At 34.8% G+C, this 25,840-nt stretch overlaps 1 protein-coding gene across 4 annotated transcripts in view; it reads right to left on the reverse strand.

The window, feature by feature from the left end:
- Positions 1-25,840, reverse strand: part of CEP120 (centrosomal protein 120) — a 63,068-nt gene that overhangs the window by 21,818 nt on the left and 15,410 nt on the right. For all 4 annotated transcript variants that reach the window (XM_033111055.1, XM_033111054.1, XM_033111056.1 and 1 more), the window contains 12 exons: positions 21,670-21,867; positions 19,765-19,992; positions 18,562-18,775; positions 17,374-17,551; positions 13,982-14,131; positions 13,107-13,289; positions 11,132-11,228; positions 10,888-11,034; positions 10,226-10,315; positions 10,013-10,105; positions 8,797-8,958; positions 4,955-5,077 (listed from right to left, as the gene is read on the reverse strand). In XM_033111055.1, coding sequence (XP_032966946.1) covers positions 4,955-5,077; positions 8,797-8,958; positions 10,013-10,105; positions 10,226-10,315; positions 10,888-11,034; positions 11,132-11,228; positions 13,107-13,289; positions 13,982-14,131; positions 17,374-17,551; positions 18,562-18,775; positions 19,765-19,992; positions 21,670-21,867 — 1,863 coding nt within the window. The remainder of the gene's footprint in view (positions 1-4,954; positions 5,078-8,796; positions 8,959-10,012; positions 10,106-10,225; positions 10,316-10,887; positions 11,035-11,131; positions 11,229-13,106; positions 13,290-13,981; positions 14,132-17,373; positions 17,552-18,561; positions 18,776-19,764; positions 19,993-21,669; positions 21,868-25,840) is intronic.

A 25,840-nucleotide genomic window follows, 5' to 3' on the forward strand; every position in this document is an offset into this window, starting at 1 on the left:
GAGGAATAGGAAAAATCTTTTTATAGCTGTGAGATCAAAGAGTAGCATTCAATTACAGAAGTGACCAAGGGTCTTAGAAAAAGTCTAGCATCCTGGATGGACCCAAGGATGAGAGCTAGGACAGGCATGAACCTGAAGGGATTGCTTATACCCAGTGGACTAACTCCGTCAGAAAAAAACTGTCTGGGGAGGTTATATTAGTTTTGCCACGATTATCAAAATAATTCACATTTGCACAGTTATTCACACTAATTTAAAACACATGTATAGTTAATAAATATAAAAACCTGCAGCTAGCAAATCTGAGACACAAACCTTGTTTTTCTAATTTATTCCTATTACCAAATCAATGATTCCAAACTTTATTTTTAAGGATACAGATGCCTCTGTGATTCTAAAGAAATATAGGGACTCAATTCCCAGAAAAATGCACATAACCAAAGACTGAGCCCTTATTGTGAGTAGATTTGAGACTTGGGGAAGCCTTTGCACTTGTATGTCAAAATATTCTCCCTTGAAATATTTTCCAGTTTTATTCTTTTATATTCCTACTGCCTTTCCTTAGAGCTCAGGCTCTTCTCGTCTCCTTGGCCTCAAACCTATTCTTTCTACAACCCTGCAGACCACCATTAGGTCAATGTATTCTCTACTGAAAAATCGACGATCTACTTCTTGCCTGCAGTATCGATAAGCCTGAAGTCTTCTCCCAGGTTTCAAGGCACTCTACAACAGAATTTCCATCCTACCTGCACCATCTACTTTCTTGGTATTCCTCAATAGGAAACCCTCTACTCCAACCACTATGTTGGTGTCCCCTATGCACCCCTCTCCTTGCCCAAGTTACTTCCTGAGCCTTTCAATTCTTCCTTTTTTTCTCTGCTTACTTAAAACTTCAGGCTCAGCTCTAATTCTGCCTCGACCTGGAGCTGTCTTAAAACTACTATATTCTGAAAACCAAACTGATTTTTCTGAATTGCAAAGAGTTTCTATCATATTACTTGGTATTTGATTATACATGGTCATTTAAGGCTCTCTGAGACATCTCCCCAATTATATTATAAACTCTTTAAAAGTGAGGTTCCAAAAGGATAATGTACTATTTCTCTTACTCTTTTTTTCCCTCTCATTTTCCCCTTTGCGCTAAGGGGTGAACACACAGTAGATACTCACCATCACCAAATATTCTTAAATACGTAAATTTTAGCTTCTGTGTTCAACCTCTGTATGTCCTACAAAATTATGCTTTCCTTATGTTATTTTTTAAAAGTCTCAATTATTTTTAAGCAATCTAAAAGACATTTCCTAGCTAAAAGCAAATCATAAACTACTAGTCACTTGTTACATAATAAAGGGAATCAAGAATTACATTTGGTAAAACTGTATCTTAATGTTAACTTGTTTTTAGAGCATTTCAGTGAATATGGGAAAATTTGTGTTATATTGAAGAGAATGGGTAATCACAAAAGAAAAAATCTCTGGGACATAACCAGAAATTATAGACTTAATTAGATACTTTTTCACTTATGTCTTCCTTTTTGTGCTTGTATGTCTTTGTTACTACTTCAGAAATAAGATTCTGCCCTCTTCTGGCTCCAAAAAAATTTACAAAGAATTTTCAAAGGGGCTGAGAAGCTTGGTTTTACTAGGCATTTAACCATGCTGAATGAATTCATTAGATCTGATACTGCGGCAGTCAATTATGCATTTTCCCCCTCTCTCAAATTCACGGTGCTGTTTATACTTTTAATATTTAGTGATTTTTATCCTTTTGGTAGAAGTGTAGTTGGAAGAAAGAATTTTAAAAATCACTTAAAATTTAATTTCTATGGTGGATATTATCTAGTCTATATTTAGAAAATATTAATAAGATAATGCTTCTGTTCCAATTTTGAGATATTTGGTTTCTGAATTTCCCCATGGTAAAATGGAAATACTCTTTGATACCCACTTAACAGAGCTTGTGAGACTCGATGAGGTATTGTCTGAGTGCTTCAGATCTCTCTGGTAGGCAACACAGAATTCGTATTTATAAACACAAACACTTTAATACTTGGTTTTTCAAAAGAGGAAATGTCTAGCTGGATTCAAGTTCGTTGGTAGAAAAATGAGAAGGCCAAAAATGGAGAAGTGAAGAATTTATGTAGGTGTGTAAGCAGGATCAACAAGACTGTGCCATTAAATAGATGCGGGGGTAAAAGAAGAGCCAAAGACAGTATGACAAGTGAGAGGCTGCAGAAGATTTAAGAAGTTCAGAAACACTAAAAGAAACCAGCTAATTAACACCCTCCTCAAAATATATTTCTTTTTTTACCCTACTCTTATTCTGATCTCCAAATCTTCTATATAGTCACACTTTTCGCCTCATAGTGTTTCTTCTTTCAAAGACTAACTCTTCCATCTATGCTCAACCATCCCCTCCTCTCTTAAAGCATCAGTTTCCCCTTGCTACAAATTTCTTATCCACAATCTAAAAAATATCCTTCGATTTCCCTACATCACAATAAGCTTTTCTCAACAGTGTTAGGTCCCTGGGCTACTTCCTTTCTTTCCAATGCCAAACTTTCTATTACTCTCTGCAATTTGGCTTCTTAAATGTCAGTGATTTAACTGCCAAACACAGGGCCTTTCCCTAACCATTCCTGACTTTCCCTTACATGAGAGATGACTTTTACTTCCTCATTTTCTTTTGGGCACCACACTAGACTTTTTTTATTACTTCTCTTTTGGATGCCACACTAGACTTTTTTTTTATTACTTCTCTAAGTCTTTTTAGCCTCCTTCGCTGACTCATGCTTTTTGTCTATGAAGCTGAACTTTCCCCCTGTTTTATTTTCACTTGTCCTTCCTAAACATTTCTTAAACAATTTCAAGGCTATTAACTTTATTCAAATGACTTCCAAATCTGTATATCTAGCCTTTTTCTCTCTTCCTACTCTATACTTTCTCATTTTTAACCATATTTAGTGAACTGCTCCACTTAGATTATTCTGCTAACGTATCAAATGTAATATGTCTAAAACCAGAATTCTCTAAAACTTCCACCTCCCCAAAAAGTTCATTAGAATTCTTCATTTCTATTAACATTCATTAAGCCAATCTTATAAACTTGAGAGCAATCTCTGACTCTTCTTACCATATAAAATACAAAATTTTTAACTTAGTACCTAAGGTCTTCCCACACATAGCTGAAAATTACCTTTACTTCCCGCATTCTCTTAACAGGCCTATTTTTATTTTGAAACTATTACTATACTGAATAAACTCTAGATTCTAGTCAAGGTATTATCCAAATATGCAATAGACTTTTTAACCTCTGTACAACTATACAACCTCTTTTTGGAATACCCTCACCCACATATTTACCTATATAAAATTTCACCTATCCTTTTGGTTCCATATCCAATTTTACTTCTTTGTTATACTTAACATGTTGACTGAAGTAGAAGTGACTTTGTTTTCCCTTTACATTCATAGCATTTGGTAAGAAAAAGTTAGATGATACTGTTATCATTTGCCTTTCACTATAACAATTTTCTTCAGTTCCTTGTCTCCTTTTGTAACTTATTTACTTGATCCTATCCTGAATATTTTTGAATCATTCATAATCGCATTTAGTACAGTGCCATAAATAACACATATCTTTGCTGGATAATGAAAAACCAATTGTATCAACCAGCATCCTGCCAGGAAACTAGAAATCACTCTAGGTCTTTCAAACAGGTAATTTAATATAGGCAATTGGTTATACAGATCATGCAAGAGCAGAAATGCCAAAGAGGATATAGTGAGATCACCCAACGATTGGCAACAGCAGGAAGCCCCTACCTCTCCTGGGTAGGAGGGACTGCAAAAGGAAGTACCCAGAAGCAGTAGTTCCTGCTGTCGGGAACCCAAAAACTTGGGGCTGGCCAATGAGCTAGAAACACAGTGGGGACTGCCCAAAGGAAGCTACAGAGAAGAGCTGTCTCGCGGGAGATGGAACCATAAGAAGATGCAACCTTTGCCAGAGAAAATAAGGGAACTGGAGAGAGACAGAGAAGAAAAGAACTACCCTAGTATCTTCCCAACTCCAGTCCACCAATTTTATGTTAGTGCCCCCTAGTGGCTGAATCTACAGAAGCAATAGGGCAAGGAAGTCCTCTACACAAAGCTGAATGGGGAAAAGACAGGCAGTGGCTGACAATTAAATCCCTAAACTTCTAAAGGTTATTTTCCTGTGTATTCCGTGTTATTTTCCTGTATATGCTATATATTTTTAATAATGCCTAAAAATTATCAAACTAAACAATGTAAGAGCACATACTGTCAAACTTAGGTTGTCTGTTGGACATTACATGTTTTTTAATGCCTAAAACCTGAACATTCTTTCTGTTTGTAAGGAATCCCACTGTAAATGAGAGGCAGGACCTGGCTTCCAACCACAGAAATCAACATAGGGTGGATATCCCTTCTTCCAAGCTCAGAGTAGAGTACAGGTCTGTGATTTAAATAAAAGCTCCTGTCTGGGGCACTGAATCCAAAGGGTAGTAAGATGCAGAAAGAGTCTTCACAATACAGATGTAGCTACTGCAAAACTGAGAGTTCAACAGTATGACACTAGAATCGGGTTACAGAAGCCAGTGACATGTTAGTGATGGCACCAATGGTAGCATCTTGAGGAGACGGTTTTGTGACAGAGTAGGCGATGCCTTGCTTAGCCTGGTTCCTGCCCGTAATTTGAAACTGGTTCTTCAGCTATCCTGACAATTTTGTGAATTCCTTTATTCCTAGAGTTAGTCGTTCTGTTTGCAACCAAAGACTCTAATCAGTACAAACTACTGACACTGTCATGTGCCTTAAATTCTCTGATGTGTCATTTGATATCAGAATACTACAGTGAATTGTCACACTGTCATTTACAGATTTTATAAATTATCATCAGGACTAGTTAAGTTGCCATAAGTGACATGGGTACCTTTTCCAAGGTGAGAAGATTTATTTCTGACTGTAGACGGATTTCTGGTTTGTTGCTTTGCTGATCCTTGAACTGATGAAACTCTTTTTCCAAAATCTTATACTTATTTTCAGCATCTTTAAGCTGTATTGAAAAACAAAGTGTTGTAGCCATTTTAAAACCACAGTATGTCAAGTTTAATATTACAGAATTCAATTCAACAGTGTCATTTTTTTCTTATTCTAAAGCATGTTCATAGTAGAAAACTTAAAAACAAAGTAGAATGAAAAAAATTAAGATGGTTAGTAATGCTAAAAATTTAGTAAATCAATTGACTGACAACATACAAAAACTTTTTAAGAGTATGAAATTTCTTATAAAACCAGTATCATGAGAACATTTTCGTTACAGTTTAGGCGGCGAATGAAAAAGTCACTTTATAAAAATACTGATGCTTTACACTAAGATGTCACAGGTAAGACTGAACATTATCAACGTATCAGATTATTGATGAAAATTAAGTTTAATTTTTAATGCAGTATTTCTTAGTCTTATAATTGGACACTGTATGAATTTCATAATTCAAATACGATTACAACTTAAGGTAATTTAAAGATTATTTGGCTCAACCCCTTCATATATATACGTAATAAAATTGAGGGTCAAAAGCTAAATAATTGAAGCAGTGCCAAAGAGCTAGTGAGCAACAGAAGCATGAACAGAATTCACATCTTTTCATCCCCTAGAATAATGATCTAATGTAAAGCAGGCAACACTTCCTTAAAGTAAAAAGAGATAGACTGCTTTGACTAACCACTCTATAATTTCCCTTAGAATAGTTTCAAAACTATCAAAAAAAATGAGGATATAAGTTGTTCGTTTCAAATCTGGGATTTTTTTGTTTCAACCAAATGCAAACAAGCACTGTTACAGATGCTTTCCAAAAATATAAACCAATATAACTATCCATTATTAGATAAACCTATGATCTCTTTACTAAGAAATAAGACTTAAATAAATGACATAAACTAAAATAAACTAAATTAAATAAACTCAAATAAACTGAATTTGAAATACTGAGAAAATCTGCGGCAAAAATGGAACTGAAATTATCAATAATAAATTCTTGTTTTATGCCAATAAATACAAACAATTCTAATCAGGATTTATCTAGCATCTTTAGGTAATGGGTATTCCAGACCTAAGTATTCCATATAACAGAAGTTTACTTCTTTGATTACCCAAACCTTTATTTTTCAAGTTGAATAGGAACCTTTCTAAACTCTCTCACTTTTCTATTTTAAACAAAACCTAATAAACTTGCTATTGTTTTCCACCATTCAGAGACATTATTACAAACAATTATTGGGGTTACACTGAGGTTGTAAAGCAGTATGATATTAGGCATCCTGGGCTCATTTTCCTTTGCTAAGTGGTCCATAAAGTACGTTGAATTTTTTTGAGTTATGGTAACTGCTTTTATGTATTTGAATATAGACACTTTATCTTCATCAGCTTTTGGTGACAGTATTTCTATCTATCCCTTCTACCTGTCTAGTTAGCATTGTACGTATAGTACCTATAACCTGGTTCACAGTAAGGAACTAAAAAGTCTGTTTCCTTACATGTGAAATGTTTACAGTCATGGGCTTAGCAATTTGGGCATCTCAGAAACTTCTGCTTTCCCCACAGTTTTTTTTCCTAGGTCTCAGATTATGTTTTAGGAGTGGCCTGGGTAACTTTTCTAAAATACCAGTTCTTCCCACAAAGATGTAAGCTACTTATACCAGTCTGGGACAGGGTAGAGACCTGGGCTTTTTCCAAGAACTCCCCTGGTGACTCTAAATGTTACAAGCCTTGGTTCTCAAGACGGCTGAATCTTCCTGATAAGTGGAAGAAGAGAAGCGTTACTGGTGAATCCTGTCACAATTGCCTACTTTTACAACTTTATCTTTCATATTTTAAATGAGATCTCCATAACGATGAAATACATACCGTGTTTCCCTGAAATACAAGACTGGGTCTTATATTAATTTTTGCTCCAAAAGATGCACTAGGGCGTATTTTCAGGGGATGTCTTATTTTTTCATGTACAACAATCTACATTTATTCAAATACAGTCATGTCATCTTCTTCTGGAACATCGTCATAACGTACTAAATGCGTCTGCCTGGCTGATGATCTTAACTGGGGCGTATTTTTGGGAAAACACGGTATTTATAACCACCTAAATAATGTGACCCCTAACTGACTCTGAACTGCTATGGAAACTATTCTTCAAGCCAGAATTTACTGAAGACTTTGGCAGCATTCATCATACATTATCTAATCTACAATGAATTTTTTCAGGAAAGATAAGCTTAATTTAAGCTTAATTTTTAACAGCTTTGTCCTTTTTTTTCCCCCCAGCAAATATTTATTAGGCCCCAATTATATGACGAAGACTGGCTGGGCGCTAGGCATACAGATACAAACCAAAACAATTTATGGAGCTAACAATCTGATACTGGTCAAATTGTCACACTCATAAAAATAAAAGGAAACTGCCATAACATACCAAAGAAAAAGAAAAGGAGAATAATTTCCTATGAAAATTATACAACAAAAACTTGACCTAGACTTGGGGAACAGGGGTCCGCGAAGATTTCTCTGGGTAAGTGATGCTTCAGCCAAAAACTGAAGGCTGAGTCTAGCTCACTAGTTAGGCCCAGGAAAGGTAGCATCCATAAAGATCCTGTGGTGAGGCGAGCATGGTATGCTTGAGGGCCTGAAGGAAGACCAGTGAGGCTGGGGAGTACATGCAAAGGTGAAAGTGACAGATGAGGTGAGACAGTAGGCTGGGTCCAAATTATGCCGAGGCTTGCAGGGCAAGGCAATGATGTTGATCTTTATCCCATGAGCACTAAGACAACACTGAAAGGTTTTAGAGGAGGGCGCCATGATTCCCAAATGTCAAAAATACCACTCTGGCTGCAACGGGAAGAACAGAAATAAAGAACACTTACAGGAAGCTCAGGTATGGATAGGAGGATCATATTGGGTTTGAAATTCCTTTAAGACATCCAAGTAGAGATGGTAAAAAAGCAGGTGGATGGGTCTAGAGTGCAAAGGAAAGACCTGGGATATAAATGTGAAAGTCCCAGAGGTGGATTATCTCTGAAGCCATGGGCATCCATAAGATTGTTTAGTACAAAGTAAGTTTTGAATTTGGAGGAAGTCTAACCTTTACTGGCTAAAGGAAAATAAGCCTGTTATGGAACCTGAGGGGTGGCCAGAAGAGGAGAGGAAAACAAAGAGTGGTATTGGTATTATAGAAGCTGAGAGAAGAGAATATACAAAAACAAGGACAATAGCGTGGATATGAGGAAGATGAGAAACGAGAAATGCCTGCTGATCTTGGTGACTGAGGCATTGGTGGCTTCTTTGACAACGGGCTGGCTAGAGCAATGGGGACATAAAGTAAAGTGGGATGGCTTGAGAGGTGAGTGTGAGGCGAGGAAATGGAGAGGAGCGCAGACAATTCTACAGTGGAATTAGGTTCTTAACTGAATTCAGTTCAGTGATACATGAAATACATCAATGTTTGCTAAAAGGAGATTTATCAGAAAACATTTTAAATTGAAAGTTACCTGAAATATAATACAATCTCATGCAAATAATTATAAGGGAAGGAAAATTATTCCAATATAGTCCTCAGCTTTAACTTAGGAAAACATGATCCAACTTAAAGTATATTTGAATCTCAGTGCAATAAATGTGAATAATTATCTGTTAATTTTTATAACAGTTTAGTGAACTGTATCTATTATTTCTAGAATCAAATAAACTCTAAGTGTAAAGAGATGACAGGTAGTTCATCTGACCTGTTGCTGAAGTCGGTGTTTATCCTCTTCTAGCTGCTTGACCTTTAACCTTTCCAGTTCTACTTGGTGAACACAATCTTCCTTGGCTCTACGGACAGAGTCCTGAAGTTCTTGCAGGTTCCTTTCACGTTCTGATTTCAGTTCCTTTCTTTCTCTTTGAAGCTTAAAACAAGTGCATCTTTAAGAGTTGGCTTATTACAAGCTGCATTATATTGTTCAATATTCTTTTACCCTTATATATTGTCAAATGTTCAGAATATTTACAAATTTATTTTCATACTTTTTTCAGTTATTAGAGGAGAGTTAATCTTTAAGTACACTGAAATTATAAACTTTCAATCATCATTCAATTCTAATATATAAAGTATATACAAAAATCCATATATGACTTGTATAAATTCAACTGAAAATGCCCTAATCACTTAAAATTCCTACTTAAATAAACCCCATTTTGTTACATAAGCAAATATGCCCACGTTTTTTTCTTTTAGAAACTTCTTATTTTCTGCCTAATCATATAGAAGATAACAGAGCCTTAGTATTAGGAACTATACATTATATTTAAATTTAAGCATCTAAATCAATTTAGAAATCCCAGAAAGTATATAAAGATACAGTTAGGGTGATGTGGTGAGATAATTTTAAGAAACACACTTGGGAATGGAAGGAACATATAAATTTAATGTGGAAGGAATTCTAATTATTTTGAAATGAGCTTCACAGTAATTTAAAGAAGTATTTAAGGTAAAATTTAGGTAAGGACCTAACAAAAATGCTGACTAGGCCTACTACTAATATAAGTTTTCATCCATTCTTGGGATCTAATGTTTAATGGGCAAGAGAGGGATATTCCCTTCTTACTGAAAACAAAATCAGGATTCCCAAGCCCGCCACATTTTTTCTTTTCTCTAGGAAGTGCAACTATCCATTCCTTTCACATAGTAGAAAGGTTACCCAAATATCTCCGCTATTGCAGAAGTCAGCCACAGCTAGCTGAACAATAGTTAACCATGTCAAATAAAAACTTTTCTACCTATTCCACATCCTAACATATAAAATATGTTTTACTCAGTTGAACAGAAGTTTTCTCCATAATGTGTGAAAGAATGTCTATGAAATATATTTTATACAAGTATAAAGAAAAAAGGAAATGAATGGTATAAACCTAATATATGGATTCTGTGAAATAAAGATATCTGATAGACAAATACAGTACCTCTGTTTCTGTAATGGCAAGCTGTTGCTCTCGCTTCTCTAAATCAATTAGGGTTTTTTGAAGTTTTCCTTCTAAAATAGTATATTCAGCCACCTAAAATATAATAAAAGTTACCTTATCTTTTCTCCAAATTCCAAACAAAATTTCCAAAATGCATACACATTATCATTATCAGTTTTCCTTTCCTCCTTCAATTTCTATGCAAGTTAATACCTTTTTCTGTACTAGTGATTCTCTCTCTCGATCCCTTTTCTTCCATTCCTCTGCAAGAGCTTGCATATGAGCCAGTTCTTTTTGCTTCAGCTACAAAAGGAAGAAAAATGAAGTCAGGGAAAAACTCAAACTATTTCAAATAAACAAATCAGTTGTTGGCATTTAAAAAAACTTAAAGGATCACTGATATGTTTCTTTCAGGTGTTCTATTTTTTTTTTTTTTTTTTAAAAAGATGCCCGAGGCAAATAATACCTCATCTGAGTATAATTCGAGAGTACATGACGCTAAGTTTTGTTTTCTAGCTCTCGTGTTTAGGGACTGAGGATACCAGTTTCAGGAGGGTATGCTAAATGAGGGCCTGAAATTTAAAAAAACCTTCAAGATCTTAACCTCTGAACTCTAATCTTCAGTCCTAATTTTGCCTTAGAATCATGGACTAAGTTTAGAGGAATCCTTCTGAGTGGCTTCTGCCAATCTTTTGCAGTTTAATTTTTTTTTTTTTTGTCTATATACATATATATTTTTTATTTGAGGAGTAAGGGATTCTTGATATTCAAAGGGATTAAGTAGGGTACCCATGAAACAGAGAGAGAAGAGCCTATGGAGTAGGCAAACTATACCAAGTAGACAAAAATAGAGTTTTAAAGTAACACAAAGTAACCTGATTTTCAAAAATGTCTTCCTGCATCTCTTTCCACATTTCTAGCTCAAGTGCTGCTTTGTATTCTAAGGTTTCTCGAGGCTCTGTCTGGATTTCTGAAGGTGCTGGGGGAAGAGAAGATGGCTTCTGTTGTACAGCAGATAAACCCTAACATAGGAATAAAAAAGCATATTGAAACAAATATTCTCACATCCACACATTAGATCCATTTTAGAGAGTAATTTGATAATTCAGTGATATTTACCTGAGATGAATCAGAGACAAAAATCTCACGCATTTTTACTAGTCCGTAATCTTCTAGAGTCATTGTGTAAGAAAGATTTATTATCCTATTATTTGACCTAAAATGAAATCAGAAATACATTAAAATTCATGGAAATACTTTTATATTATTTTTTTCCTCTTATGTCCCCAATGGCTATAGCATTGAGTAGGCAACATTACTTGCATTTGACACTCATTGCTGAAACTGTAGCAGCTTCTATAAGCCTCAAGACCTTCCATACAAATGATTTTATTTAATCACAAATACCCTATTAAGCTCATACCTACGTTTACTATAAAGGGAGCTATAACAGCTATAGATTACTTGGAGAAATTGAAAGTATAAAGGAGAAATTTTAAATCTCATTGCCTATAGATTAATACTGCTAAAATTTAGTTTATTTTCTTCCTCTTTGTTTTATGTATATGTAGATACACATGTATTCATGCATGTTGAGATCATACGGTTTTGTCCTTTTTTTCTATTCACATCAGGAAGATTTTTCTCATGTCATAAACATTCATTTGAAATGTAATTTTTTTATGCCTGTAAAATATACTAAAGAATTTATGTAGTAAAATAAAAAAAGTAACAATTCCCCTATTCTTGAATATATATAGGTTAGTCTGAATTCTTTTTTCACTTTTCCTGGGATGAACACAGTCATACATAAATCTTTTACTGGATATAAGCATTGTCTCAGGATAATTTCTAGAGGTAGAATAACTATTATGTTATTTTTATCATAATGAGTACCTCTCTGTAACATAGAATTCCATGTAGCATTTACCATTAAATAAATAAAAACAAGATAAAATGTCAGACGAAAATAAAATCTTGGCAATAAAAATCCACGGCTTTATCTAAATTAAATGATATTTCATAAACGCTTGGTCAAACCAAACTTTAATGAATGGATCCCACACAATTAGAACTCGTAATTAACAACTTTCCCATTTTCTTCTACTAATCTCACAGATTTTAGAAGAAATAAAATAAAATGAAGCACTACCACATCTGAAGTTTTCATTTAATCTCTTAAGACTTCTCTGTCTAAAGAGTAGGGTGGGCAATCAAAGTCAATATTCATATGAATACTAAAATAACTTTAACAAGTAATGATGTGATTATTTTCAGTATATTCTAGTTATGACAGAAAGGAATACTAATTTTTAAGAGAGATTTTTCAATAACAGGAGTTGAAACAAAAATAATTTTCAGTTAACCAGAATGTTTGATTCTCTAAAACACCTGTTCCCAGATCTTCCAGTTGAATAAAAATTTTACTAAATCCTTCCCTCTCCAGAAGTGGCTATAGATGGGCAAGAGTAAGGGAAGATACTTCAATGAAACTTTTACATCTCGGCCTTTTACTGAGCCTGACCTCCTTCTTTCTCTATGCTTTAAAAATAAAGGCATGTCATCTATAACGTCGAACTGAATTTAAATTTCTATTGTAAATTTAAAAAGATCATTCAACAAATAAATTTTGTCTGAAATATGTGAACTCCAGCTTTTCACTGTGGCAATTGTTTTTAAACATGCCAAACATTTCTAACATTCTCAGACTTTTGATATGAGGCAAAAATAGATACACTTTTATATGAAAATATTTTTAATATTTTAAAAATGTTAAAATATTTTTCAAGTAGAAAAAGTCATTCTCAATACAAAATAACATAAAAATACTAAATAAAAAGATCCTGAATTTAAAATCATCAGGCTAAACAGAGGGAAGGGAAATACAGAACAGTGTGAATAAATAGTATTACAGTAGCACAGATTCTTCATTTTGGGAGGGTATAATGGGTACAAGAAAGCTCAAGAGCAAACTGGAATATAGCCCCCACAGGTCAAAGAAGAGCTCAGAAAAAAAGATGAAATGAAAAGATAAGTTGCATCGAGCTAATCAGAATAAAAAGCAAGCTAAGACCGATTTTGCAAAATGCATTACCCTTGTGCTGCTACAATGGGCACACTTTCACTGTATGTCTGACGCCAGCACTGTTCACCATTAGAACCTAAAAAGCGAGTTTTTTCTGAAGACAAGATATTAGAAAGCTGGATTCTGGCGATTCCCAGAAGTAAATCTTTACTCATTTTATCCTTGTGCCATAATTCAATCAGCAATGGAATCCTGAGGAAGAAGAAACAGGCGTTCAAACCTATGAACTCTGAACTCAGTCTTTTCTGGGTTAAAATCTTTGACTTCCTTTAATGTGGTCCAAGTTCTTTTTGTTACCACAGGTAACAAACAGAAAATTCTATTACATTTTCTACATTTCTTTCTAAGCAATAAAGAAAACCCTTCAAACACTATTACTCCCACAAATGGTTAATTTTTAGTTACCCTTCATTCCTCCTTTTAAAATAATACACAGATTTGAATTTTGATACTTAGAAAAAGGACATTTCACAGATCTCATTTTTCTTCACAAATCCATTTCAGAGAGCTGCATTAACACCTCCATTTTATATAGATGAAAAAATAGAAAAAAATAATACGGTACACTCAGTGAATCAACAATAAAAAATTAAATAGTTCATATTTATCTTCACATATTATATCAGGAAAAGGCAAGACGACTTTTCAAAGTTCCTTTATTACTCATAGATTGTTTTAACAAAATTCGAATATCTAAACTTAGGCAAATAAGATATGAAAATCTGAAAAGAGCCTTCATAACCACATAAAACTTTGAGGCAGAAGCACAAATGTCACAGACATTATTAGTACATTTGTTTCTATAGGTTTTCCTTTTTAATAAGATATAAATTGTCAAGAGTTGACTTGAGAAAATAATATCATACACACAGTGTATACATTACCTTAAGAAAGTATCTTGCAGCTGATGAGGCATAGTTGCAAAATCAAATGCACAGTAAGATTGGGGCAGAAAAACTTCCATGTTTTTCCGAACTTCTATAGGGGGATTTGTCATAATAGGAGCTGCACTTCCAAAGAATGGATACGAGTACCTACAATTTCAGGAAAAAAACACCTTCGAGTTTACAGATAAAATTTATAGTCTGTTAAAAAAAGTATAATATGAATATTACGAGCAAATAGAATTTTTTAAATAAATGATACAAATACATTACGATTTTTACTCTTATCACCAACTTTAAAATTATTCTCAGTGTTGATATAAAAATGACAGAAATTATAGAGAGTGCATCATTTGCATGGTACTAGTTCCCAACTTGCTTTACAGGTAATATTTCAATGGAAAAGAAAGAATTCTGGTATTTTGAAGGCAATGACACCAAATAAGGAAGGGACAGTCATTTTGATAAACTCCAAGTAAGACCAAGATTTAGGAATGTGAATGACTCTACTAAACAAAGACCAAGCTCCCATTTACGAGTTCCTTGAAGGCTCAGGTCCTATCTTTTCCATGTTTGCACTCCCAAGAACAAACAAGCAGTGGCCTCCATATGTTCAACATTCAAGAAATGCTTGCAGAATTTAATTTTTAACATTATTTTCCCTTATACAATAACATCCTGATCATTTATGAGCTAAAGAGCCTTCAGTCAACTCCAAAAGGATGCAGTTACGGTATTCTGTCTTTGAACAGAGAATCAAGGATGAAAGCAACTCAGACGTACTACAGATAAATCAGAGTGACATAACGCTATTTCTTTCTTTCATCATAAAAATGACACCAGGGTAAATGGAAGAATACCTGACTACTACTGAACTTATTTTGTATTTAAAGCAAATATAAAGATATAATGCTCATTTAAATTTCATGTTATATCTTGTTATTCATTATGAAAACCAGAATTTAAACCCACTGGTAAAAATTGCTTTTCTTATAAGAAGAATCCTGTGCATTCGTTCAATTCCTATATAATTATACATCCAATGAAATCAGGTCATCTTAGAGAGAGTTCATGCTCTAGAAATTCAACCCCAATCGCCTCACTATAAGATGTAGTGATTAAAAAGGAAACACAAACTTTTTCAAATACAAGTATTACCTTGCAAATTCCATTACATTATTGCAAACTACAATTTCATACCAAAGCAAAGCATGATAACATACAATTTATCAAACAGAAAAAGTTAAATGGCCAGTGTTTTTAATAATAACTTGAATCAAAGACAGAACCAGTAGTCCTTTTTAAAAATTGTATTTTTAATTATAGTTGATATATAATATTATTTCAGGTGCATACAGTGGTCATTATTGTCAAGTGAATTATATATAGTGTTAAGTGGACCACAAAACTACTTCCTCAGTTTAGAATATTTGTTCCCGTTTTCTTTGCCAACTGAACTACTAGCCTCCCTCGTATATTGACTTATTTCTGAATCTGTCTTCTTCACTAGGTTGAACTCTTTGTTTATATGGCACACTAATACCAGGCACTAATACCAGGCACACTGCTGGAACAGTGTGGGCACTCAATGAGTAAACAAATGGCCGTTACAAGAAGGAAACACAAAAACTACTATTAGTGCTTTCCAAGGGGACTTGTACAAGGCTTCCCCTTCATAGCACCTAATTTTAGATCGTCCCCGTGTCTATGTTTCTGGCCAATACCTTCTATAGGTATCCTAAGATCAGCAGAAGAGAGATCTCAGTTAAAGGAGGAGAGGGAGAAAAGACAAAAAAACTCAGGTAACGGATAAGTATTGATTCTATTTCTAAAAACAATTTTAAGAGCTGTTATACAAACCCTTTGAGAAAAGCTATGGCTGTAAGAGAAAACCTTTTCCAGCCTTCAATTTTCAAATAAAAACATTTTAGTAACGATTCTCAGCCTCCAACATAAGGTAAAATGCAGAACTTAAGCTGCAATGAAAGGACTTCCATTCTATGAATTCACAACCACACTCAGAGCTAGATGTCTTTGATTGTGTTCATTGTTCACGAAAGCTTGGAGGCCTTTGTAAAACAACTTCATACGGAATCAAAGAATTGAAAAATTAGATGCAAGTATGAGTTGATTTATGCATCTGAAAGGTAGGTGTGTTTCAAATAACAGCGGGAAGCAATGTGCAGTTGCGGACATTCCCGGGATGGCAATCCAAGATGACACGAAGATTTCCTTAATCACATAAAGACCAACAACTTTATTACAAATGCTAATGCGTGCTCCAAAGAAATTTATGAGGAGAAACCAAATACTCCAAACTAAAACACACTATTGTATTACATTTAATTTGTATCTCAGCCAGAAAAGTCTATAAAAACGTAATGTTGCTAAAAACAAACTATTGAGCAAAGCCATTTAACTGACTGAAATAAATATTCCAAATTTTTTACATTAAAAAATGTGGACACATTCCACTTAGAGTGCATTAAGTATGGTTTTTAGATTCACAGCTACAAAATGTAGGTTTTAGGAATATCACCTCCGATTATAATACAGTTTTTACGGAAAAATCAGAAACTACCATTATTTTGACCTGTGGCACCTTTCCCAGAAACATTTTAAGTTCAAGAGTCACTGTATTTTAAGTAGGACCATTAATAAATTATTATAAATACTTGCAATTATTATACTAGAATACCATATTTTGCCATGTATAATATGCACTTTTTTTGCCCAAATTTGTGATGGAAAAATAAGGATGCACACTACACATGGGTAGTACTAATTCCGTATCTATACAAATGTTTTTAATTCTTTTATTTATGCTTATGAGTTAAAAGTGTAACTCTAGAAATCAATAACGATATCTGTATACAAAATAATACCCCGGAATACGATAATTGGTTTTGTTGAACTTAAAGAGGAACTTGCAAAGATGTCCATGATGTGTAAATATCGTAAACTTTCTCGTACCTTGTATCTAGTCTTGTGTTTTGTAATTATTTGTTACATAAAATTTCTTGTACCATGTGTTAAAAATAAATGCTAAAATTCCTTTATAATACAAACGCAAATACCTAAGTGTAAACAAACAAAAATTTGAATTAAAAAATTAAAATGAAAGATGACTTTCCCTGAAAAGTTTGGGCCAAAAAACATGGGTGTGCATTATACAATGCAACATATGGTAGTTACGATTGTTACCTCTCATACCACCAATGCCACCCTGGTTTAAGTTGAAAGCATTAGGACATAGGCTTACCCTCTTTTAGTACACTGATTTAATAAATACTATAACGTTTTTCATGACATTTCTCTCTCTGCAACTTCCCAAATACAGGAAAGGCATTTCTCCTCAGAAAATAATACTTTCAAACAAAATCAAATCACACCTTAATACACAGTTGATTGGAAAACTGACTTCCAAGTCATGGACACTCCTTAAGTCGATGGAAAAGCAAAAATGGTGTGATGTTGCTGGAACAGCAATTTTCTGTCCTGAAGCTGTTTCTGAAGCATTGGCGATAGTCACTGGCTGGGCCACTGAAGCAGGTACAGCAGGATTGATAGCTAAAATGAACATTAATAAAAAAATAAAAAGAAAGTTGTGAACAGTTTCTCCTAAATTACTCAAATAATTTCAAGATATCATCTTATTTACCTTCAATCAAGGAATCTATTTGATTTTATAAACATATGAACTGAGTCATAAACATTCTAAAGTGACTTGTCCCAAATTTTGCAGGCTTTAATTCCCTTTGTGTTTAAAAAAAGAAGAAGAGCTTCCTCTCAACATGTATTGCAAAATTGGTACATACAGTACCAATGCAGTTATGTATGACAGCAGCCCGGCAGACACTATCTTACTTCCAAGAGGCAGCTGAACTGAACTTAGCATTCGAAGGGTTCTATTTAAGACTTAATGCAAATATAATCACATGACTTTTTCAAAAGTAGTTTTGGTTATTTTTGGCACATATGACATGTTCTAACAAAAAGCTAACACTTGAAAAGACAGCTGTCTAGTCCAAGCCTGTTATAGACCAGAGATGTTTTAGTGAGTGACCCAAGTAATACACCCAAAGTTCTAACTCCTAATGCACAACTACTCTAGTTACACTAAATATAACTATAGATCCTTAGGCAATGGATGGAAAAATTTCATAAAGCCAGATAAATATGCATTCTCAGATTCTCTCTTAACTTTAGGATCAAAAATGATTATTACGAGTTTACTTATAAGAGGTAGTTTGTAGCTCTTTCCTCTAAAATTCCAATGTATTGAAGATATTTGAGAATTACCTAGTTAAAACTCTATTTGAAAGAACTATATTCTTTAATTTCTTTTGGATAGACTATTTCTAATACAAAAGTAAAAGAAAAACGTTCTTACCTTTTAGCAAGTTTTATAATGAAGTTAAATAGATTACAATTACTTTAAATTGAATTTTTTTACCATCCCCACACATACTGGCTCTTAAACTCACAGTTTTCACTTGGAACCCATAAAAAATCTCATAGTCATTTATTTGGTGACTACAAAATCTATACCTAAAAGATCTGTAAAGACAACATCTTACCCTTTGGATTTGGTTTTGTGTCCTTATCATACTGTAAGCTTTCCACTTCACTTTCTGTTGCATCATCTTTTGTTGGAGGTGACTGGTTGTGAGGCGGAAGAGGGGACACGCTGGGCGACTTTGGCTCAGTAAGTTTTTCCTTTATGGGGGTTAAAACTTTCTTCTTTGAATGCTGTGGCACATGTTCATTCTGGGTCTTTAATTGAATTAAAGACTAAAAACAATTTTTAAATAAAGTATAATTTGCAAAGAACATTCCTTCATAATTAAGCAAAAAACTTGACTTTTTTTACTAAAAAATATAAGCTTCCTTTCCCAGTTTGGATATTCCTAGTCTATTTTTCTTGATAATTTGCAAATTTTCTTATAGCATCTAGGACCAGAAAAAGGAAGATGAATCGGAAGGAAATATATAGAGCTAACTACCAAAATGCATCCTAATGAGTAAGAAGGGATACTGGGTAAAAAGAGTCAGGTATAAGTGTCCCTGGACATGGTTATTTCTACCAAGGCAGTATCATGGATGCCTATATTCCTTTAAAAAGCAAAACAAACCAGGCATCTAGTGTGATTTTCTTCCTCTCCTTTGCAGTACTACCCTTTAAAAATATATGCATATATATTTTTTAAACTCTCACTTCAGGTTTTTTTATCTTTAATTCATAAATTGTATAAAGATCAGTTCTTTAAAAGAATAGGATGCTAAAGGTGATTGGGATATATACAGTCAAAAACCACTGACATTCAAATCAATTCCCATCTCTGTTGCCTAAAGAGAGTATCAGGACTATAAAGCAATTAATGAACCAAGAACTTCATCTTAGCTCAGAGTGAGTCAACCTCCCCAAAAAAATACCAATAATTCAGGTTCCCAGAAACTAGGTCTAAAACGAGGTCTTCTCTTTACTGGAGCTCCTGTTCCGCCATAGTCAGTGCCTATGAGTTGAGGACCGGGGAATGGTTCCCACTACATGAGAAGTCTGTACCAAAAGACTGGATACAGTCATTTATAAACCACAGTAGTGGAAGCCACAGAGCTTTTCAGGAAGGTCTTTTCAGAGAAGAGATAGCATATAACATAGGCCATAATTAAGAGTAATGAGTACTTTTTTATGGTAGGTGACTCTTCCAAAGTTCAACTTGTATGAGTAATCATGAGCCACAGTGCAGAAGCTGCGTCGGGGAAGGAGGGTCACTACTTGCCTGGGTGTCCACGCCTTCTCTCTGCAGAGCCACAGACACTCCCACAGTTGGGGCTAGCTCCACAGGAATAGGGGCAAGCTTTTGTTTGGCTCGATTTGGAGGGTCAAGGATAAAAGCACCCTCAACTGTGACTGGGCGCTGGCTGATTTCTGAACTGCCCTTTTGCAGTAATCCAGTTAAGGGTATTTCTGTACTTCCAAGTGACTGGTCTCCACAGCAGAGATGGATCTAATATGAAAGGGAAAATCAAAACAGGGCTTTACCTTTTCTCCCTTCTTGTAAACATATAAACTTAACAAAAAGTTATCAAACAATCCGCAGAAGGCCAGTATAATGCAGGTTATCTTACTGACCAGCAGTGACTTAGTAATAGAGTCTCCACGTGATTGTTAAAACTGTTGATTAGGCACAAAGTTTACCAAGAACTCAATAATAAAGATATTCTTTCATTTTTTTCTTTCAGTACTATTTACACATGTGATCACACTTTTTTTTTTCTGTCTCTTTGGTGACCTATGTTTACTTTAATATTTTACTATGCTATTTTATTCACACATATATATATGCAAATTATATCATGAATACATGAATTTACACAGAAAAATACCTCAAATGTTTTTTTCTATTTCCATTTCAATATTAATTTAAACACAGTTCTAAAAAGCAAGTTAATGGATCTGGCCATATTTGGAAATTAAAAACCTAAAATAATTTTTTCGTTCATCCATAAAACACCGTATTTCTTTCTCTTTTGTTTATTTGCTTCTCAGACTTTATAAAACAGTGTACAACAGTAAAAGGTAAAGGAGAATATCTCTGGGAAGGAAAGCACTGTTAATCACTGATAGCTAATCAAAACGTCAACATTACTACCTTTTGTAACAACAAAAAGGTTATTCCAGCCTTGGCAAACTTAGCATTCATATGAACAATAAGCAATCACTACATGAAAATAGTTTTAGTTCTAGTATCAGCAATGACTTGTAACTTAGACTTACTGTTATTAGGTGTGATGATTTTAATGGGCTGTAGAGAAGGAATTTTTATGACTTAAATGTCCACGAGAATCAAACTAATAAGTCAATACCTTTGATAATGATTGCTATATTAGATATAGAATAAAATTCAATGTGTTTTTTTCCTACATACTTCATCATTTCATATAGTCTTCAGCTTTCTAAATATCTTGCATTTAGTGGAACTGCCTCTAAAATTTAGTTCTACTAAAATTTCTTTAATTCCTCTTTGTCAACTCCCACCCAAAATGCCAGTCTTCTGACACTTTACTATAAACAAACGACTACCTAATGGTATATTTCACTACCCTGTTTCAGGCTTATTTAAAGCAATTGTAATACAAAATAGAACAAAAAGTTATCAAAAAGTATACAAAAAGTTAACAAAAAGTATAACAAAAAGGTAAGGTTCACTTTTAAATAGTCCAATTTAAAATTAGTTTGTAAAAAATACTCAATTCAATGGCAGGTTTTAGAAAATTGTGTTTTCTTTTTGAAAATTGTGTTCTCTCTTTGCTTTTAATAGCAATATGGAATATAAATTCTGAAATCTGAAATGTGATCCGTGTGCCTATAGCTACTATCCCCACTAACAATAATGAAACCTTCCTTGTGTCCATAGATTTAGGGTCCAGGTACAACTTTTCTTTTTATTATAAAGGACTGATAACTAACATACCTCTTTTCACATTAACTGGGTAAGGAGGTATACCTCTTAAAATTCTGAAGTAACTGTTATGCTATGACTTTACAACTCAGGATAATTTCTAAAAAAATTAAAAGATGTGATAGAAAGAAGATCTCCAGCACTGAAATAAGATAGTTCAGGTACTTCTTTAATGCTTAAAAAAATAATCTCTAATAAAAACGAATTTTCTGCAGGACTTACCTGTAGTTTAGGCTGAAGGGCCAGGTAAACACGAAGAATTTCTACACTGCTACGTATTCGAACAGACGCTCTCTCTGGCTCAAAGTTTGGGTTGATCAAATCATTGAAGGGTTCATTTGTAACATCATTTCCCAGTAAAGAATAGTAAAAGAAAAACTCAGGCTGTCGTTCTGGAAGTTTCATGGTACATGGAATTAACTAAACATTTAAGGAAGAGGAAAAAAAAAAGAGTATTACTTTGTAAACCACTAAACATGCTTATTAGTATCTGATGAACTCCAAAAACATTTGCAAAAACATTAATGATTTTTTTGTCAAGTCTTAAAAATCAATCACTCAAAATGTCTCATTCTCTGCCAAATTAATACCAAATTATTAGTTTGATTAATTTTTTAAAGTTTATGTTAAAAAAGCACAAAGAGATTAAAATATTTTTATAGTTTTATGTTGTTTTTAAAGTTTACATTTCATTCAACTGGTCCATGAATAAAACACAAAAGTTCTTTTAGAAGAAAATAATCAAGTGTCGTAAACTGAGCTTTCCTTATTTCCACATAACTTATTCCATCTTATCCTCATTCTGCCATCCTCTTCTTAAATGAGAGGTTTTTCAAAAATCATAATCCAGGCTGTTTAATATAACATCTTAATCCAGGCTTTTGAAAAAAAGCTTTAGCCGTGCTGTCAAAATTTGGAGACCTATAAATTAACAGTTGTCAACGGATGCCTTCTGTACTAGGAGTGTCACTTTTCCAAGCTGGTCACATATGATGAAGACCTGGGATTCTTGTTCCAGGAAATATAAACTATATTCTAACAAATATTTAATGTTTGCTAGAACACTGTTAAAAATACAATAAACTATAAGCAACTAATGTGTTTGTCAATAGGCTTAAATATAGTACAGTAATCACACAGTGTCTGCTAAATAATGATATATTGACATGAAAGTTACCTTAGATACACTACTAGGTTAAAAAAATAGTTATAAGACAGTATAGTTTGTGAAAAAACAAAAGTGCAATAACCGCTTAGAACAGATAAAACGAATAAAATTTACTTCATGTACTGAGCACCTAGTAAATATTCAAGTTATTTATTTTAGGTAAAGTATAAAGTAAAACAGGCAGTCAAAATGGCAGGGTAGCTAAACTCTGTGTTTACCCCCTTCCATGACCACATCAAATTTACAACTAAAGTATAGAACAATCATCATTGAGAACTACCTGAAGACTACTGAACAGAATTGCTATAACTAAGGATATAAAGAAGAAGCCATTTCGAGACTCGTAGGAAGAGCAGACATGGGGAACAGGCTGGTCCCACACGCACGTGTGGTGATTAAAACTCAGGATATCTTGTCTGCAGAGGTCCTGCCTGAGAGTGAGAGGTTCCAGCCCCACACCGGGCTCCCCAACCCGGGGCACCAGTGCCAGAGGGAGAAGTCCCCATAACATATGGCTGTGAAAACCAACAAGGACTGTATTCAAGAAAGACAACAGACTGCTACAGACCTTGGTGCTGCAGGACTTAAAGGGCCCAAGCACAGATTCACATGCTCACAGATTCACCTGCTCTGAGCTCCACTGCTGGAGCAGCAGCATGAAAAGCTCCAGGGACATAAAGGGAGGAATTAAACTCACCAGCTTCAGGGCGAGGGCTAGAGGGGCAGGAGTCAGAGCAGGTCTCTCCAGGGAAGGAAGTGTTGGCAGATGCTATTGTTATTTTGTTAAGCCCTCTCCGCCACACCACACAACCTGCAGGCGCAGGTAGGCACCAAATCTGAGCTCTCCATTAACCTGGCTAACACCATTAGCCCTACCCTGATGATTCCCTGGGACCCCCACCTCACCCAATCGCATACCCAGCCTGAAACTTTTTTCAGCAGCTTTCCCACACAAACAGCTTGCCTTGGCTCATGCTGTGGACTTCCTTAAAATCTCTCAAAGGTACACAAACGCCCAACAAGTAACGATGAGCCTTGGCATACCTGGTACCTCTTGTAAGCAGCACCAAGTCTAGCACTAGTGGCAGCCAGCCTCAGTTTACAGCACAGCCTCTCCCAAGTACCCCCAAGCCCTTCAGAGGTGGTAACCAACAGCAAATACTTTGTAGCTCCTACCAGGTGGCCTGGGCTGGGCAAAGGCAATGATTGACCTTACCTGCAGCAGAACACCTTCAAAAGGCCCCAGAACCAACAAGCTCAGTGGGTGGCTTCAGACCATACCAGAGCACCACCCAAACCAGCTCTAAAAATGACATACCCAAAGGGTAGAAGTGGCAGGCACCAGTACCCTACTAAAGTGAATCTTGATCTGTGGGGTCAGCCCCCCCACCCCACAACAGCTCGTGTGCTGTAGTCATGGCCAGTCCTCACAGCCAGTCAACATGTAGTTCAATCCTACCCACTGACATGCCAACTGCAATGAAGGATCAACTACAACAGGAAGGCACACACAACCCAAAGAAGGGATGACCCTACAGCAGCCAGCGCCGGTGGCCAGGGAGACTGTGCCATTAGGCCCACAGGATACCTATGACATAAGGCCACCTGTCAAGACTGAATGACATAGCTGATCTACCTAATATAGAGAAATAAACACAAGGAGTCAGCTAAAATGAGAAGACAAAGAGACACGTCTCAAATGAAAAAACAGGAAAACCCCAGAAAAAGAACTAAACAAAATGGAGACAAGCAATCTACCAGGTATAGAATTCAAAACACTGGTTATAAGGATGCTCAATGAACTTAGAGAAAGAATAGATTAACTCAGTGAGAACTTACACGAGATAAAAATCATAAAAAAGAACCAGTCAGAAATGAAGAACACAATAACTGAAATAAAGAATACATTAGAGGGAATCAACAGCAGATGATCAAAGCAGTGATCAGAAAGGCAGCAGAAAACATCCAATAGAAACAGCAAAAAGAAAAAAAGAATTTAAAAAAATTAGGATAAAGGGACTTCTAGGACAAAAACATTAAGTGTACCAACATTCACATCATAGAGGCATCAGAAGGAAAAGAGAGAGAGCAATTGATTGAAAATCTATTTGAAGAAATTACTGAAAACTTCTGTAACCTGGTGACGGAAATAGACATAAAAGCCCAGGAAGCAGAGTCTCACACAAGATGAACCCAAAGAGGCCCACACCAAGATACATCGTAATTAAAATGCCAAAGATTAAAGACAAAGAAAGAATCATAAAAGCAGCAAGAGAAAAGCAGTTAGTCACATATAAGGGAGCTCCCATAAGACTGCCCGTTTATTTCTTAACAGAAAATTTGCAGGCCACAAGGGATTGGCACGAAATATTCAAAGTGATGAGAAGTCAGGACCTACAACCAAGATTACCCTACCTAGCAAAGCTGTCATTTAGAATCAAAGGAGAGATACAGTTTCTCAGACCAGAAAAAGCTAAAGGAGTTCCTAACCACTACACCAGTACTACAAGAAATGTTAAAGGGACTTCTTGAAGAAGAAGAAGAAGATCAATAATACGAATCAGAAAATGCAGGGAAGAAAAAAATTCTCCCTGACAAGGGCAAATACTTAATAAAAACAGTGGACTAAATTACAAAGCTAGTGCAAAGTTTAAAAGGCAAAAGTAGGAAAACCATGTGTAATTACAACAATAAATTAAGGAATAAACACAAACACACAAAAGTAAAAAATAATGACAAAAACATAATGTGTTCGAACTTAAGCAACCAACTTAAAACAGATTGCTAAAAACATAGCTTGGAATATATATATAAAGCACATGGAAACCAGAAACCAAAAATCTACCATAGATATGCAAGAAATAGAGAGAAAGGAATTGGGGAGGGGGGGACCAGATGAAAAAGGGGAAGGGATTGAGATGTACAAATTGGCAGTTGTAAAAAGTGACTGGATATAAAGTATAGCATAGGGAATATAGTTAATAATATTATAATAACTATGTATGATGTCAGATAGGTACTAGACTTATTGGGGTGGTCACTTCTTAAGTTATATAAATGCCCAATCACTATGTTGTACGGCTGAAAGTAATGTAATATGTCAACTGTAATTGAAAATTTTAAAAAATTATTTCAAAGAAAGTAAAAACAAAAACTTTTTAAAATCTATACAGAGAAAAGTACACAAACTGTAAGGGCAGAGCTCAATGCATTTTCACAAAGTGA

The sequence above is a fragment of the Rhinolophus ferrumequinum genome, chromosome 7, assembly GCF_004115265.2.
Source record: "Rhinolophus ferrumequinum isolate MPI-CBG mRhiFer1 chromosome 7, mRhiFer1_v1.p, whole genome shotgun sequence".
NCBI lineage: Eukaryota > Metazoa > Chordata > Mammalia > Chiroptera > Rhinolophidae > Rhinolophus > Rhinolophus ferrumequinum.